Source organism: Gambusia affinis, linkage group LG21 (assembly GCF_019740435.1).
Source record: "Gambusia affinis linkage group LG21, SWU_Gaff_1.0, whole genome shotgun sequence".
NCBI lineage: Eukaryota > Metazoa > Chordata > Actinopteri > Cyprinodontiformes > Poeciliidae > Gambusia > Gambusia affinis.
Genome location: NC_057888.1, coordinates 4,082,164 through 4,100,022, shown reverse-complemented (window position 1 = coordinate 4,100,022; position 17,859 = coordinate 4,082,164). Strand labels below are relative to the sequence as shown.

Sequence of the window (17,859 nt, the reverse complement as noted above, 5' to 3'; positions counted from 1 at the left end):
AAAATCTCAAACCTTGTTTAATATTCACGCGGGTTTTCTTTTAAATTAATGTTTTGTTTTTGATCTTAAGTCGTTAGACAATCGGACAACTCTGAGCATGATTTTTAAACTAGAATACTGTCGTGGAAAAAAATACTATTTCCAAGCACTGTTCAGGTAAAATCACTCAATCATGTTTATTCATATATTGTGCATAATACAGAGAGCTTGAAGGACAATCAGTAATGAAGCAAGTCTGGATGAGAAGCTCTCTGTATTGTGCACAATGTATGAATAAACCTGATTGAGTGATTTTACCAGAACAGTGCTTGAAAATAGGTTTTTTCCACGACAATAGAAAAACAAGGCATCTTCAATCAGAGGCTTCCTCAAAACCGCTGTAATACTGACCACTACAGGAGATCTTGTGTAAAATACAGGAGGCCAACTGCAGTAAATTTGACCAGGAAAACAACAATCTCAACACGAGCAGAGAACCAGGCACATAAAACAGGAGTCGAAGCAGTTCACATTTAATGCCCTGGGCTTTATTTTCTTATTTTAGTGAGAGTTCTGTCACATTTTTTAAGTCTTTTCAGCCTCCAGGTGGGACAAGTAAACCTCAAAGATATATTTTGCCATTGGACTGGGCATTCAGGTTCTGACAAAGACAAGAAGCACTACTAAGTAATGCTGCCTTTGTGCCTCTAACTCTTCACGGAAGAGACGACATACATTTTCCCCAAAAGGAAGGCACCAAATACTTGTGGTTTTTGGCCTCGCAGCCATCTGGAGATTCGTTTTACCAAGAAGAAATAAAAAGAAGAAAATAGAAAGAAAATAGGAAGTGAGAAAAGAAATTCTCACAAACACCCCTCATTGGGATTTTTTTTCTCTTTTCGATATTAAAAACTGGAATGATGAAACAGCGATTACTGCCCGTTCACCTCCCTTATCACCTATGCAAGAACAAGTAACAAATGAACAAAAGAATGAAGTCTTAAAAAAAAGCTTACAATCAATTTAACCACAAGGAGAAAAACAAAATACAAAAATAGCTTTTTTTGTTTGTTTTGTAAAAAAAGAAAAAAAAAAAGAAAAAGAAAGAGATAAAACAATTAAAGGAGACTCCATTTGCATGAAAATGACAGATAACTCCTTCAAAAAAAATACAAAAGCAGCATTGATATTTATATAAAACAACAAAAAGTCACAAAACAATAGTGCTTAAATTAGAAGCAGAAGCTTCTGGGAAGAGACTTCATCCCTGTTTTGTTACTTGTGTTTGGGACATTATACGAAGAGGAAGAGTTGCTCCTCCTCCTCCTCCTCATCATCATCACAGCTCACTTTAATGTGATCCAGGGGGGGGAAAAACGAAGCAAAAAAATAAATGATATGAGGGTGGTGGTGGGGTGGGGGACCTGCTTTGTGTTCACAAAATACAAAAATACCCAGGAGTCCGTAGCTATCAAACATACACAACAGCACAGGAACCAACAAAGGTACAGTGTACAAATAAAAAAAAACAACTGAAAGCAACAAACAAAAACAAAACAAATTGTAAACACAGCACAATAAATAGATAAAACCAGCAGGCTCCGCACCATGCACGTGATAAAACTCTTCTCTGTACATCTCCTCTCACACTCGCCACAAGTCAACTTGGCTTATTCTTTTTTTTTTTTTCCTTTAAAGTTTGACTCCCAAGTGCAAAACATCACAAATGGACAGTTCTGTATTCAAGTAATATATATACACGTGAAGAGGGAGGGAGGTTATTACAAATATGTAGTTGCTGTACAGATACTAATTTATGTCATATTTATATTTTACATGAGTCAATATTTTCATGACGGTAACAAAACCAAAAAAAGAAAAAGGGTGTAAAAAGAGATGAGTCGCCACTCCGCCCACTTCCAGTCCTGCCGTCCCTTTAGCGCCCCCCGATGCTACGATGCACAGCACCTACAGAGTGGAGCCGCCGCCGCCACCGTCGTCATGCCAACGCCGCGCTGCGTCAACACGCCAACACTACGTCACCTCCATGGCCACTGTGTTGTCTGCTATACTGTTCAGTGCCGGCTTGTCCTCGTCGTGGTTGTCCCTGAGGGAGACAAAGACGGAGATGTTATCCCCAAGATTGGGCTTAGGATGGGCAGTAGCCCAGGGCGACAAGTTTTTGGGGATGCCCAACGATCTTGCTTCTTCCTACTTCTTTCCAAACTGGATATGAACATTTCGCTTTATTTAACTTTTTAAATGTTCAATCATTTCATCTTCTCAGTACAAAGCTCAACAGATCTTACTGAGATTTGTTGTGGGAGACCAGGTAGTAAAATTAATTATTTTTGACATATTTCCAAGTATATGCAAACACAAGAAAAATACAAAGAAAGTGTGATATGTGATGAAAAAGTACACCATCCCCCTTAACACATCAGAGTGCTTTTCAATTGGCAGAAATGAGATGAAAAAACAGCCTACTGTAAATCAATTCCAAACATTTTAGAAGAAAAAAAAAAGTGCATCTTACACAGAATGATTTATTGACTGCAACTTATATTGTTAATGTATACTGGCATACAGATTTGTTTTTATTGGTGTATTTTCCCGTTATAAATTATTAAAATTCAATCTGGAATAGCTTTAACATTTGTATTAATGTTTTTATTATTTTTTTAATATCTTGTCTTAATGAAGATGCCATATTTAAGTCGGTGTGTTTGTATTTTATTGTTTTTAACATGTTAAAAGAATTTAACACTTTTAATTACGTTATATTTATTGTGTTTGTTTCAAATTTTCTGTTTGGCACAGAAGCAGGCTCACCTCACTATAACCAAATCTACCTAATGGTATAAATAAAGTTGATTAAAAGCTGGCGTCTCTTCTCTGAACATCATTAAACTATGGATGACTGGTTTACAAGGCTCTGCTTGGCTCGGTTCCTACTTATAAATTAACTTTTCTTCAGCAAAATGCAACCATTACAGTTTACGATCAAACGACATTCTGGGTCTCCTTGTTCCACATGAGGGAACGGGAAAGAAAGCATTTAGATCCTCTGCGCTTGGAGCGCCTTCCAATAGGAGCTCAAACTGTCACAAGTTGTTTCACTAAAAGCTTTCAGCGCCATCTTAAAGGGACAGTGTTAAAGAAAATTGACTTTTTTGAGCATTACATCATATTATGTTATTCCTAATCAAAAACATACCTGGATGCTGCTTTGATTCTTTCATGCATGTTTGAGAAATCCTTTAAATCTCCATGGCAACCACTCAGCTCTGCAAAACGCCTGGGTGGGCCTAACACGCCTCCTTGGAGCTCAGTTCCTTCAGACTAGCCAGCAGCAATTAGCAAATACCTGACAGAACTGCACAGCTCATTATAGGAGCCACTTCTCAGTGAAATGCTAGTAAAATTGTTAGAGGGTTTACAGTGGAGCTACGCTTTGATGACATCATGAAGACGGAGTTTCTGAAAGAGCAGGGGTTTTTAAGAGCGCTACTCTTGCAGGTTTATTTTCCTGGTTATGTGGCTTCTTCTGACTAGAACTGATGAAAGGAATTTAATTTGTTCACAAAATATGACTTCTCCAAAATACCCAACTTGCTCTTGAAAAGTGTCCTCACCTGGAGCTCATGTCCATGGACGATGCTCCGGAGACTTTGGGTATCTGCAGGTTGGTGGAGGTGGACAGCTTTAAGGCAGAGGCTGGCACGTTGCCCAGGGTCCGGGGGATGTGGCGTCCTGCCAGGCTGGCAGCCGACTGCACGCTCAGGCAGATGTTGTTCCCGATGAGGACCTGAGTGGTTGTGGGGGCGGCCCCGGCGGCGCCGCATCCCAACAAGCCCAGAGCCGCAGCGGTGGCGGCCGTGTGGGTGCTGGGGGTGACATTAATGGAGGCGGGGACGACGGTGGCAGGCGCAGGGACGGCGGCGTTGATGGAGGGCTGCAGGAAGGTCGGGGCGGCGACCGTGGTAGTGTGTGTTGACTGGTTGGTGGTGTGGAGAGTGGAAGCGGCGCTGCTGAGGTGCAAGTTTTTATAAACGCCTGATGAGGAAAAACAAAAGAAACGGTTGAAGATCCACAAGAGAAATAGACACTTCCTGTTTATCTACAAACTACCTCACTGAGTCATTAGCAGAAGAAGAGAAACACTTAAATAATCTAATGCAATCCACCTTCAGCAGTGCTGCAACACACCCACATAAGTCACGCTTATTATTCAGTCTGGTTGACACTAAACGCTGATGCAACGATTAAATGATGAGCTGCCAGCAGTGCTGGAGGTGAAGGAGGATGGGTAGAACTGGGAGCCATCAACTTACATCTATGGTGTAATCCACTGAAATCCACATTTATATCATGTCAAAAATCCACCACTATATTCCCAGAGCGCTCCATCCTTTTTGCCAACTTTTAAAGTATAAAACTAATTATAAATAAACAGCAAAAGAAGATTAGTTTAAATATTGAAATCTAGAAAAAGATGGCTTTAATGGAATAGGTGTAGAGATGGAAAGATGACAAATGGATGCATGGGCGGACTGACAAATGAACAGGGTGGAGAAACTCAGTCTGGTTGGTTTGATGAATAAATTACTGATTTGATGGGTAAACTAATGGATGGATGATCAGTTTGGTGGGTGAATAAATGATTTGGTGAATTTTTTTTCCCCAGGTTTGATGGATGAATGGTTTAGTGGTTGGATAGATGAATTGGTTAGTTGGATGCGTGGTTGGATTAACAAATGGTTTTGCAGTTGGATGAAGGATGGATGGATGGCATCCTGCAGTAAGCTTGAAACCCACCAGAACCGGTCAGAACCCCGTTGACTCCAGTCGCCAGCACCAACTCCTCTTTGGATTTGAAGCCGAGCAGCTGATCTGTGGTGATGAGGGCCGAGGCAGCAAACTGGGCGCTGGCCTGATCCAGCGTTTTCGACACAAGGGTCTGAAACCAGTGACACACGGAGAGAAAACGTGAGATCAGAAAGCATTGAAACAGCTGCACTCAGAATCTCTGATACCAAACAGACGATTCCCTCACTACCCCACAGTATAACTCCATCTGCTCAGAGGAGATGAGATCAGGTGGAGGCTTCCTACTGACCTGTGTGTTTGTGGTGGTGGTTGTTGGATTGTTGACCGGTTGTTGCTGCTGCTGCTGCTGCTTCTGCTGCTGGCTCTGCTCCAGCTGCTGCTTCTGCATCAGAGCCAGCTGCTCCTGGTGCTTCTGGTACTGCTCAGCGGTGAACGCTGCAGACACACAGAAACGGAGATCAGAACCAGATGATGGCAAGACAATGGCTTTACGGGAACATGTTGGTACAACGGATGCTAAAATAAACACCACTGATTCAGAGAGAGCTGCTTTAGCAACTTAAAAATCAGTGAGTGATCAACAATCCATCTCAGAATATATGGTCACTTTCATCTGCATCTTGGAGAATAAATGCTGAAAAATATTCAAACTTTGCAGGTTAAAAATGGAATGAAGAGGCATCTGAGGTGATGCTGCAAGTAGAAATTTGTGCTTCCTTTAATCAAAACTGTGTGCTGAAGGTTGATAGATTTTATAATGTGTTTGATTTAAACTCTGTGAAAACATCTTTATTTATGAAGGGTAGCTGGGTTGAAATTTGTTTGCAAACAAAAATCCAGAACCAGAGAGAAATGTTTAGCATTTTCCAGAAAACTCCTGCTTTAATTCTAAATATGCAGAGGTAAGAAAAAGTACTAATTTTTGCAGAGGAAACCAAGTTTTGGAGGATCTGTCTGGAATAAGAGAGTTGATTGTTTAAGAATCTGCTATGCAGATAAAAAAAAAGCAGTCTCCTTTAGCAGAGAGGAAATTAATCAGCTGGTTTCACTATTCAACAAGGAAAGAAACTTTCAAACTGCAGAAGATGAATTCAGTCTGACTCCAGAAAAAGGTCTCGGCTTTCTCTCTCTAACTGCATAAAAAAGCAAAACAGAAGGCACAACAATCGATTATTTAAATCAAAATAGGTGAGAAAGCACCAGGCAGGAATCAATGAATCTCAGAACAAAATTTCTGAAACAAAACTCTCAACTTAGACATTAAGCTCTATACTAAAAGCTAATAAACAAGTCAAAGTTCCACAGAAAAATCTACATTGAAACATTTAAACAAGTGGCTAAGTTGACTATTGCCAACAGGGCACATGCAGACATTACCTGGACAGGAGGTCAGTCAGTCAGCTCTCAGAAAAGGGGACAGAGTGATTCTTAGACCTTTGCGGAGTTTGATAAGACCGGCTTCACATCCAAATATAGAATGATCACTGAACTCACAAAATTAAGCAAATCAGAGCAAATTTATCAGGACATCCTTACTTTCCGCTGAATAAAAGAATTGTAACAAGATGGCATTAAAAATGTATTTGTTTACGGAAAAATGTATATAAAAGTTTCTGAAGCTCAACATTTCTATGATTTCAGGACACAACATACCAGCAAAACTGTTGAAAACTGATGTGCGACTTCTATATTGAAAATCCAAACTGGAAACGCAAGTAATTTTGCATATAATTACAACACACCATCTTGGATTCAGAAACCAGCTGGTTTATAAAACACACCAGAATATTTATTGGATGCTCATCACTCTCCTCCAAAAACAAGTTGGAAACAAAACCCATAATTCACTTCTAAAAAAAAAGAAAGCTAAACAGAGTTGACACCCTTTAAAGAGTTTGGACCATATGGATGTAAGGCTGGTAGTTTTCGGCAACATCAACATGTTCTCTGCTTTTTAAACTGTTCCAACAGCTGCAAAGCCTTTGTGTTTTGTCACATACATCAGTAATATTCCTTGTTGCTTTAATCTGTGGTATGTCAATAAGTTGCTCTAGTCAAAGTTTCTTTAAATGCCACACTGCTCTGTAATTCAGGAAGAAACAAAGCCATTTTAACACAAGATCCACTTTCAGGGGTCTCAAACTCCAGGCCTCGAGGGCCGCAGTCCTGTAACTTTTAGATGTGCCTCTGCTGCAGCACACCTGAATAGAATAATTAAGGCTCTGGAGAACTGATCTACACAAGGTGGAGGTAATTTAGCCATTTCATTCCAGTGTTTTGTACTTGTGGCACATCTAAAAACTGCAGGACTGCGGCCCTTGAGGACCGGAGTTTGAGACCCCTGAAAATAGTCGCATCACATCACTGTAGCTTTGTACTTTTCAGAAAATCATTTAGAAAAACTTTAATTTCTCTGTAGTTACAATTCTCAGATAAAATTAAGTTGTTTAGATATTTGATTGAACTGCTTTAAGAGTTATATTTCAGAATAGAACTGAAGTTAGGGGAAAAAAAACTTTAACACGTCTGACTTTAACACGTTTCATGTGATTCAATCATCAGGTGGAACAAAGCCCAGCTGCTGCCGACCTGTGAGCTCCGTCTGTCCACCTCCAGCAGTTCAGGCTCAGCGCTTCCAAACAGAAACTCCCAAAAGGAAAATCTGGAATTCAGCTCAAGAATTCATGTTTCTGCTTACATGTTTGTTATGAAGGACGGTGGAAGATAAAGTGGAGAAAACAGGAGGGGAAAAAAAGAATTTTAAAGTTCAGGACAACTACTGCTACGCAATTAGTATACAGACTGCAACAATTTTTATTTTTAAGCCGATGTTTTTGATTGGCAGAAAATGGGTAAAACGTTTCTATCTTAAATAGTCAAATAAATAAATGACCAGGTTTATGCTGAAACAATGAACCAAACCAGACAATCAACTGGATCCAAAGAGATATCTTTGGAGTAAATTTGGATTTGCATTTTAGTGACATTTTTATCCAGAAATTCTAAGTTTCTTGCTAAATTTGTAGCCATGAAAGTAGAAGTTAGCTCAGCTCAGAGGAGAAGTTAGTCTATCTTCAATTTGACTTGGGAAGACTTTCAGATTATCACAGAAAAATGTTTCGGAGGTCAAAGAGCTTCAGGTTAGGTTGGCATTCAGCTCTACTGTAGAAACCTGCAGCAGATGTCTGCACTACATGACTAAACACAAACATTACAAGAGCAATACACCCTTAGGAAGGGTATATAAAAGATAAAGAATGAATATGTACTAGCGAAAGAAGAAATATTTTTACGATGGATCGAGACACAGATGAGGACGATTCTGACCATTAACCTCAATTATCTTAACAGCATAAAAGTAATTATTGACCTGGGTCATATCATTTATACATGCAGTTAATGGCAAATATCACATGAGAAAAGAAAAAACACTCACATAAGATCTATGTCAGGACATGTGAAAGTAGAAGGAAATCTTTTAAAATGCATGAAACAAGAGATATAATAACACAAGGAGGAAAACAGCCAGACCATCAAGCCAGCAATAAAGATCCCTTCCTGACTAATTTGATAATGAAATTATTCCAAATTATTAAATAAGAGCACAACTTCTGATTGGCTAGCCATTGATTTCAAATATTAAAATACTGAACAGGACGGAACACAATAAAGGAGTTAGTGATTCTGTGGAAACCTTGAATCTATTTGTGAAAACTAAGATAGATCAGTGCTGAGAATCTGCAGTAGAAAACTGCATTATTCTACACTGACAGATAAATACAGACCGGAATCTTAAGACACATTTAATACTGGTTAAATCTCGCATTTACAAACACAACATAGCGGAGCTGAATGCATCGCTGGACTCTTTAGAGTGTAGTGATAATGTCACAGTGTTTTGTCATATGTCAATATATATATAAAAACTATCAATCTTTCTCTTTGGCTGGAAAAAATGGCTTCTGGATGTTTTGTAGTTGGGGATGTTTGCTACATAAACAAACACCAAATTCTGACCAATCACACAAAAGTTTCAAATGCAGGTGGAGGGAAAAAAGTTCACCAAGGCTGTTGTGGTATGGAGGGATGGACGACATGAGGCTGAGAAAAACAAGACCTGATTTTCTTCACCTCTGTGACAAAAAGAACTGATTTTAGTTCTTCGGCCCGTCACTGTGCTGCAGAAACAAGACACTTATTACACATCCTTCAGTTTTACCAAAAACGTGCTGCTATAGTTTAATTAATTTCCTTTTTCTTAGTGTATATGAAGCGTAAATAAACACCCAAACCTTTTTTTATATCTCTTCCCTTCTAAGCAGCAAAACCAATCCAGTTAGGAGCTGAATTATAAAAAAAAAACCCAAATGTACTGAATAATATATTTTATACTATTCAGGTTTTAAACAGTCAGATACAAATATTTGTAGCTTTTGAGTCCAAGAGAGAAATGTGATTATATGTCAGTAAGACTGTGTTCCAATAAATCAACTAACAACTTCTAAAGAAGCATTAGTCTGAGGAAATCACCAGGAGAAGTTGCTCTGGATTCATCAGTGTCGTCACTGCTGCCTCTAAATAAAAGTGTTCAGTATCAGAATAACATTTTGAGAAACCCTAAAGTTTCTCTCCTGGATAAATTAAATCAGAACCCAATCAGAGACTAATCCAACAGCATCAACAACCATCCATTAAGTCACAGAACAACATCTAAAAACAGCTGACTTTCCTCAGGCTGGTTCTTCATGACTCCACCAGGAGGGGGAAAAACTGGACAACATGGCCGATGTGACACACTTCCCAGAACAACTAAATGATCCAAAACCTTTAAGGTACTTTGTGAACTGATGTCAGGACAATAATACAAAGCAAATCTGCGAAGTCCACCTCTGATTGGCTCAAAAGAATAAACAACGCATCAATTGTAAATTGATGCGTTTCTGAGTCGCCGATTCGAAAACAAGATACCAATTCAGAACCTGTGGCCTTAAGTAGGCCGTTAGTACTAGAAAACCCACCAATGAGGTTCATTAGGAAATGCATGAATATGTATTCAGTTTGTCTCTTTGATATCAGAATTATACAAGAGTGAAAATAGAAGAAATCTACAGCTTTCAATAACACCACCATTTTTCCACACATTTCAGCAACTCTATAAAAAAACAAATCAATTTACCCAAACGCCACACAAACAGTTTCTGACTAAATTACTACACCGTAGAGAGGAAACTGCAATCCTCTCAATATACACAAAGCCTCAAATTTACATCAAAGTATGAACTCATGAAATATCCAGAAAACTAAAAAAAATCTTAAACGCGAGAAACAGAAGAAGCAGCAATTATTAAACCCGACCTATGGCAGCAGAAATATGAAACAACATTTAAAGCATCAACAAACAAAAGATCAGCCTGAAGTGTGCAGGCTGGAGAAACAAAGGATGTCCAAATTAATCCAAATTAACAGTCAATTATTTCTTAATGATCCTCAAACTAAAATCGGTTTTTAATTATCCCAGGAAGAACGAAGCGTTTGCACACAATCAGCAACATTTCTGCGTTCTAAGTGAGATTAAATGAGCTTCTTGTGAGGCCAACAAAACTTTCTTTACCAAAATAAAGTAACAAAGTGAATAAACAGAAAAGAGGAACAAACAGACTCACCGTTAACAGGAGTGGTGGCGGGTCCAGTGCGGTTCTGGGCTCCGGAGCCCCCAGACAGAGTCCGAGTTAATCCCGACACAGTACGGCCAAAATCCCTAAATCCACTGCGGGAAATATCCGCTCCCCCGGCGGGGTGCTGGGATAGCGTCCGTGGTCTGAAGTGCCTCCAGCGGCACGCCTTAATGTTCAAAAGAATCCGGCTGAGGTCCACAGGCGTCTCCGACGAGGGCCGGGGCCCGGCAGGGTCCGAGGTATTGGTTTCTGAGGTACTGGTGTTGGAGCTGCGAAGCGGCGAGGTGAGCGGTTCGGGCTCCGGATCGGAGTCGGCGCTCTGGAGGACGCCCAGGTCGGTGTGAGCTCGGTCCATCAGAACCCTGGAACAAGTCACAGGGAAGTCAGTGGAAGAACGACCTGGGTCAAATTGCATGTCTACCCCACAAACCCAACAGGTGTCTTATTCAAGGTGGGGACAAAAGTTGTTTTAAGCCTCTACTTCTTTCATATGACATGTAACGGTGCATTTGAAAAGTTTTCATACCCCATAAGGTTAGTAAAAAGGGGAAATGGCTAACACTGAAGACGTTTATCTTGTCAATGAAAAATGCAACCAACAGTATGAGGTGGAAACACCAACATTCTTATGGTGAAACACGGTGGTGGCAGCACCACGCTATATAAGGCTTCTCACTACATGCTTATTTAGTAAGGTTAGCATGCTAACATATGAGAGCGTCCATCTGAAGTTCGTGCAAACAGCATCTCTCGATATGAAGTTAGGAACCAGTTAACGGCCCAGTCAAAGTCCAGAAATGTCAGTGGCAATCAGAAGTGGTTTCACATGAATCAATCCAGTGTAGGATTTTTTCTGACGATTAATCGGAAAAATTGCCGTATTGTGCAGATTTTTCACCATTTAAGCTGTTTTTATAAATAATACGTTAAGAGATGCAAATAACTCAATTCCCTTTTTAAATAAGAAAATAGTTTATTGCCTAAAATAAACAACAAAACATTCCCTTAATGGATGCTTAAAAAGTACTTCTAACATTAACATGTGAAAAGTTCAGCCTTTCTTGCTCAAATTATCTATTGGTTATTTTTTTGATTAACCAAATTAAAAATTAAATGGCAAGAAGTGTTTAACAGGACATTTATTTATCTGACAAAATTTGAACTAAAACTGCCACTGCAGGAGTTCTGGGTAAACATATTTACAGACAAAAGTTTTTCTGTAATCTTAAAGGAAAAATATATACATTTTTATACAGTTTTGATTTATTGCTCTAAATTTGAGATCCTTTCAGCAAATGGTATTTTTTTAGTCTGTATACTCTAGTGACGATAAATGAATTGCTACATTAGCTATCGTTTCAATAATTGATTAATCATGATTAACGGTTTAATTCCTAATCCAGCATTTCTTACTTGAATGGAGAATTTCATTTCAATTTTCCAAATATCAATTAATAAAATAAATTTACTTCTGCAGTTATGCTCTTCATTGTTTCAACATAAAACTCAAACAACCTACAACAAAGTTTAAGGTTGGATGTGAAAACATGGAACATCTGAAGCACCTGAGTGTATAAGCAGACAGACAGGAAAAAAATGTCAGGATAAAATACTCTATAGACGCCGATTGAGAGATCAGGAACAAAATCATTCAACAGCTTTGGACGTTAATGCCAAACACAGTAAGATGGTTATTTCTCTAATAAATCAAGAGCAAATATCTCCTTTCACCAAGCAGAAAGTTTTAATTGAGAGACTGCAGGATCACTCAGTCCCTGGGGTCGGCTGATAAGGCCGCTGTAAACAGAAACGGAACCCCGCCTGAGAACAAGATAATAAATAACCCAGATGCTCTCGTTAACAACACCTGGCACCGAGACAGAGCTCACTAAAGCTTCACTAAACGCAAACAGACCACGCTGCAGGATGCGTCTCAGCTGCAGCTACGATCTGGGACCAGCCCATAGCAGAACCCCGCATTAGGACCGTCACCTCAGTCGCAAACGGCCAGCTGGAGCTGCTGGGAGGATGGTAAAGAGATGCTACGCTAAACCGCAGCTCATCTTCCCTGCTGAAAACAGAAAGCAGCTCAATATTTGGTATTTTAATCACAACTTACAGTTCTCTGCTCTACAGTACGCCCTTTTCATTTAATGCTCCTTTACAGTCTTTAATCTATTTCAGTTGTTTTTTATGGATAACACCAACACAAAGCAGCAGAAAAATATGTATATTAACTACTAATAGCATCTTGTTTCACTGCAACTACAGCTACAAGTTCCCAGTAGCCTCTCTATGGCCTAAAACTGAATCTTTCTTCTACAAAAAAACTGCTCAGTTTGGACCAATATCGTCTACAAGCACATTTTTTAAGCATTGCTGCAAATTCCATACAAGTAATTTGCAGTAGGGATGTACAATATATCAGCACCAATACTGGAATCAGTACAATAAATACAACCGGGCTGATATCAACAACCGACATTTGTTTCCAACTTGTTGTGGTTTATTTTTGGAGGCAGCAGAATTTATATCAGTTATCAGCGATCACAGCAGTGTTAATATTGGATATTGATTAGAGCTGAAAGGATTAATCAGAAGTATTGCGATTAATCAAATTAAAATAATTGTCAATTGTTTTAGTAATAGTTTATTGGAGAATACAGACTCTAAAATAGCCAACTGTTGAAAGAGTAGTGATTAAGTGAAAACGGTACAAAAGATATGTATATTTTACATATATATATCTGAACTGACATTTTTCAAAAAAAATAAAATCAGACTTATTCATTTGCATCCTTTAATGTACTTTTAATATTGTATAGAAAGGTTTAAATGAAAAATCTTAAGCATATGACATTATTTTTATCCAATTAATCGATTCATCTTAAGAATAATTGCTAGACTAATTGATGACTAAAATAATTGATAGTTGCTGCCCAAATATTATTTTCTGTGCATCTGTAGATTTAAGGCATTCTAGCATGGAAATGTTGATGGTCAGATGTATTTAGCTGAATCTTTTGCTTCCTCATCTCAGCCAAACAGCATCCCCACAGCATGATTTTGCCACTACCATGTTTACCATGTATTATGACAATGCGCAAAGCGAGACTTCCACCATATTTGTTTTGGTCTCAATTGAGCAACATCTTCCACGTGTTTAAGGCATATGAATCCCACATTCTGGTCATACCACCATTTTCCTTATTCTGAATGCAACAAATGAGTTAGAATGCTAAAATTAGCATATTTTATTTAGGTAAAGGTCATAATATCTGTGTGCTTCTTTGCAGCCATTAAGCGAGGAAGCTCAGGATGGAGTGGTGAACCCACCTGCCCCCTCTGCCCATGCGGCGCCGTGCCAAACCGATGCAGCGCCACGGCGTATTGAGGGAGGTTAGACAGTAGCGGTAGCGCGGGTCACCGAGCCCACCCTCTGACGGGCTGACCCAGGGCCAGTTGCCAGTCTTGTCTGGACGACACTGGAGAAGAAGAAGAACAGAAGATTAAAAATGGGAAGAAATCAAATCTACACTTCTACAGGCGATTAGAATCCACTGGTTTGAAACTTTCTTCACAATCTATAAAGCTGGAGAAACTGGAAATGACCTTTTGGGAATTATTTTAGTCTTTTAGCTAAACAGGCCTTAAATTAGTATCAATATGCTTAATGTTAGGGTCCTTTAAATGTGAACTGCCATTTACAATCAGAAACTTGAAACATTTTACCAAGTAGATTTGCATTGATTTAAAAAAAAAAAAAAAAAAAAAAAAAAAAAAATACATAAAAGTATTGTAGCGTTCACAAAAGTTACAATAAAACGTTTGTGAAGATGATTAAAATGTGACTATCTCAAGGGGAGAAAAATGTCGAAATATTTTTCAGCCTAACCCTTTTATCACCATGAAAGTAAGAAATTGGCTAAAGAATCTCGGTTTGAGCGTTTCTAGATCCGTTAATTCTTGTTTTGTTGCGTGGGAGCCCAGCAAGCGGGCAGCCTGTTGTTAGCGCTATAAATAGAAACAAGCCAGGAGTCGCAGGAGGGCACTTACAGCGTAATACTGACAGCCAGCCTTTCTCCTGAACGCGTAGCAGCCATCTGGGTCATTCTCCTCCTCTGCCTCAGAGGAACCTGAATGGATCTATAAAAAACAATAAAAATCAAGTCCGTTACAAGAAAAAGACTTCAGATGATAACATTTTATACTAAAAACAACATGAATAGGAATTGTTTATATGAAAGCAACCACAGCTTCTTTTTTTTTCTAAGCTAAATGGAGACTGTGCTTGACTGTCAAATACCTGTGAGAACGGCTCTTCGTCTGAGCTGGGGAAATCATACTGGTTGAGGTCCTTAGGATTGAACACAGAGGGCCCTGAATGTTGAGGCGCCAACATTGGAGCCAGTTTGGGTTTCTTCTCATATTTCCTTTTGGTTCGAACTGCCTCTGCCTTCTCAGGCTAGAAAAAAAACAAACAGACACACACAGACAGAAATGACTCGTTTATCCTCCAGACTGAGCAAACCCTGTGACATTTTCATACCAGAATCAATAATAGCTGCTAGCTCAGAGGGGAGAGTCTCTGCACACCCTATTAATAGTCAGCAGGAACAACAGTGAGCCAAGCAGGCATTGATATGCAGATTGAGGCACGTGGCAGATGCCGCCGCCGAGCCAGATGGCAGCTATTCGCCCCGTGCCACCTTTCACCCAGACTCCCCCAGCGGGAAAACACTTCCCCGTCTGAACAGACTCTACCGTGATTAGTCGGATTCCTGTCAGCCTTCAGAGTTTGGAGACAAAGCAAACAGGGCGGGGAGAGGTTCTGTGATGGAGAACGAATCAACGGAGGGGAGAAAAAAAATGTTTGTAGACATAACTCGAAATGATAGTTGTATCACCAGACCTCAGGCATCTGGTGGAGAGAAAATGTTGCTCTCTGAAGCTGATAAGAGCATTAATGAGCTCACAGAGGTTCTGACTAACGAGACACTAAAGAACTGGAGCATCCATCAACATTGTTTTATAATAAAACATCTAGAAATTTAGAGTTAATCAGCAGAGAAATGTGTTTGTTGTTGTTTATACCATCAGCTCCAGTAATAACATATTTACTTTGAATCTCTAAGAATGTCAGAGTGCAAATATTTAACCATAATTCACGGTTTCCTCTAAAAGAACCACAAGTTGCCTTTAACTACATTCTGGGTCTGGTGTTGGACCCAATTTCCTCAGAGAAAAGTTTGTGAGTTAAGTCAATCACCAGAGACAAAGGGTGCCCTGAAGTCTGCACTCTGAAACCATTTTACATGTTTATTTTGGCACATAAAAGTAGTAGTAGTAGTTTGCTCTCATTTATTTTGTTGCATCTATGGAAAAGGCAGTAATGAACGCTGACTAAAAAACAGCAACACCATTTCTAGAGGTTTTCATTTAAAGCCTGAAGAACGGGCAAGTGACACACTGACTTACATTTGTAATAAAACTTACAGAAATGAGGCCAAAATAGTTTCAATTAACTATTATAATCATATATGTTTACTAGCAGGTCAAGTTTCAAATGAGGAATCAGGTTAGAAATATATTTTAGTCTCTGATAAGTCTCAAATAGTGTTCAATAACACCAAATTTGTTAATTTTGATTATATTAATTTTAACGTAAATATATATATATAAAGAGACAGGAGCCAGAAATGTTTCTGGTATGTGTGTAAATTTGATGCACAAGTGGCAGTAACAGCCATGGAGGACAAAGCCGCTTCTCTTGTCCCACTGGGGTTCATTTTTGCTTCAAAAATCGATCTGACATAACAATGGAAAACACTCTTGTTGTGTGCAAGTTGTGCCAACATGAGGAAGCTGGAGCTGTACCCCCAACAGGAGGCCTGCAGTTGCTATGCAGCAAATAATCCGTAGGTTCACATGGTGCTGCTCCACCCTGTTCTCTCATCATCGCTCTTCAAGGAGGAATGATGGAACTTGCATCTTTTGAGTAAAAAAATAAACGGAAACGGAAATGATTGTTTGTTCTGAAATAAAGTCTTTACTGAACGCTGATGATTCATACTTGGCTGCCATTTAGAAATGCCGAAATGTGGGACTGAGTCAGCGCAAACCTAAACAAACCAGTAGGAACTGTTGTGTGAAGTGAAGAGTAAAAACCAAAGCGTTAACATTTGTTATGCAGTGACTTCATGTACTAGAATATGGTGGAAACTTCTAGAATATGCCACTTTAGCAGTAATCTTTATTTTTTTCCTTAATTATAAGAAAAAAAACAACAAGTGAAGTATTTTTCACTTGTCTCAGTGAAGTCAGCCATCTTTCCTTCTCCCAACAAACTAGGTCTTTACAGAGACGACCAACTACTGACTCAGGTCTGTTGAAATTCTCCTCAGCTCAAATGTAGGTCATAAAAATCATATTTCTAGACTTACTTGTCTAATTTTCTATGACTAATAATATCAGCTGAAAATAAGCTAAAGATATGTCATTATGAAAGATGAATCAGTAGAATTGAAGTTAAGAGCGGTGAAGGTGGACTGGCTTACTTTCTTATAGTCCTTCATGTCCATGTGGTGGTCCTGGTGTCGGTACTGGTTGCTGTTGGACAGGGGGATGATGGGGATGGTGTAGACGGGCTTCACCAGTGCCCGCTGCTGAGCTTCTGCCATCACCTCAGAGCCAAAGTCAGGCATCACATTCCTGACGAGAGAGACAAACCAAGGACATTAGGAGGAGGAGGACTTCCTTTTCCTACTGGTGTCAACAACAGGAACACAGCGCTCTACAAGCATCCCATAATGAAGCGGTGGGCAGAGCGGGCGTCTAATGGGAGCAGAGTACTGCGGTCAGGGAGGGAACACTAGCTGTGATGCACAGACAGGAAGCGGATCGGGGGAACGGCAGGAAATTGAAATGTCACTACAAATCAGAGCCACTTCAAGGAGACGGCTCCAATTTACGCTGCGCCTGACAGCTGCTTTCAGGACATTCATTCTGGTTTCACGTGTGGACGGATCGCAGCAGAGGGAGGAAAATATATACGACTTAAATGGAAGTTGGGGGAAGGATATTGTTTTTATACAAAGTAAACATTTTATGATAGAGCCGTGGAGCCAAGGGAGAGGAGAAATCTTCCCCGGGAGTAGAGAGGAAATGAGCTCAGAGTCCTGAACGTAAGGCTCAATAAACAAACTCTAAATTGATTACACTGAAACAAGACTCCAGAAGCACACCAACAATTAACAGGAGCAGTGAAGCAGGGGTTTAGAGTCAGGACTGATTCCCAAACTTCCAACAGATCCTGATTAAAGCTGCTAATGTAAAACAATTAACCTGTTAGGGGCAATTAGGGCAAAAACCAACA

At 39.5% G+C, this 17,859-nt stretch overlaps 1 protein-coding gene across 2 annotated transcripts in view; it reads right to left on the bottom strand.

Annotated features, from left to right (window-relative positions):
- Nucleotides 1-505: 505 nt before the first annotated feature.
- The window catches only part of LOC122824130 (enhancer of polycomb homolog 1-like), a 30,862-nt gene continuing 13,508 nt past the window's right edge, over nucleotides 506-17,859 (bottom strand). For both annotated transcript variants that reach the window (XM_044104371.1, XM_044104370.1), the window contains 9 exons: nucleotides 17,042-17,195; nucleotides 14,791-14,949; nucleotides 14,541-14,630; nucleotides 13,821-13,969; nucleotides 10,473-10,846; nucleotides 5,099-5,244; nucleotides 4,798-4,939; nucleotides 3,615-4,035; nucleotides 506-2,086 (listed from right to left, as the gene is read on the bottom strand). In XM_044104371.1, coding sequence (XP_043960306.1) covers nucleotides 2,014-2,086; nucleotides 3,615-4,035; nucleotides 4,798-4,939; nucleotides 5,099-5,244; nucleotides 10,473-10,846; nucleotides 13,821-13,969; nucleotides 14,541-14,630; nucleotides 14,791-14,949; nucleotides 17,042-17,195 — 1,708 coding nt within the window. In that variant the 3' untranslated portion in view covers nucleotides 506-2,013. The remainder of the gene's footprint in view (nucleotides 2,087-3,614; nucleotides 4,036-4,797; nucleotides 4,940-5,098; nucleotides 5,245-10,472; nucleotides 10,847-13,820; nucleotides 13,970-14,540; nucleotides 14,631-14,790; nucleotides 14,950-17,041; nucleotides 17,196-17,859) is intronic.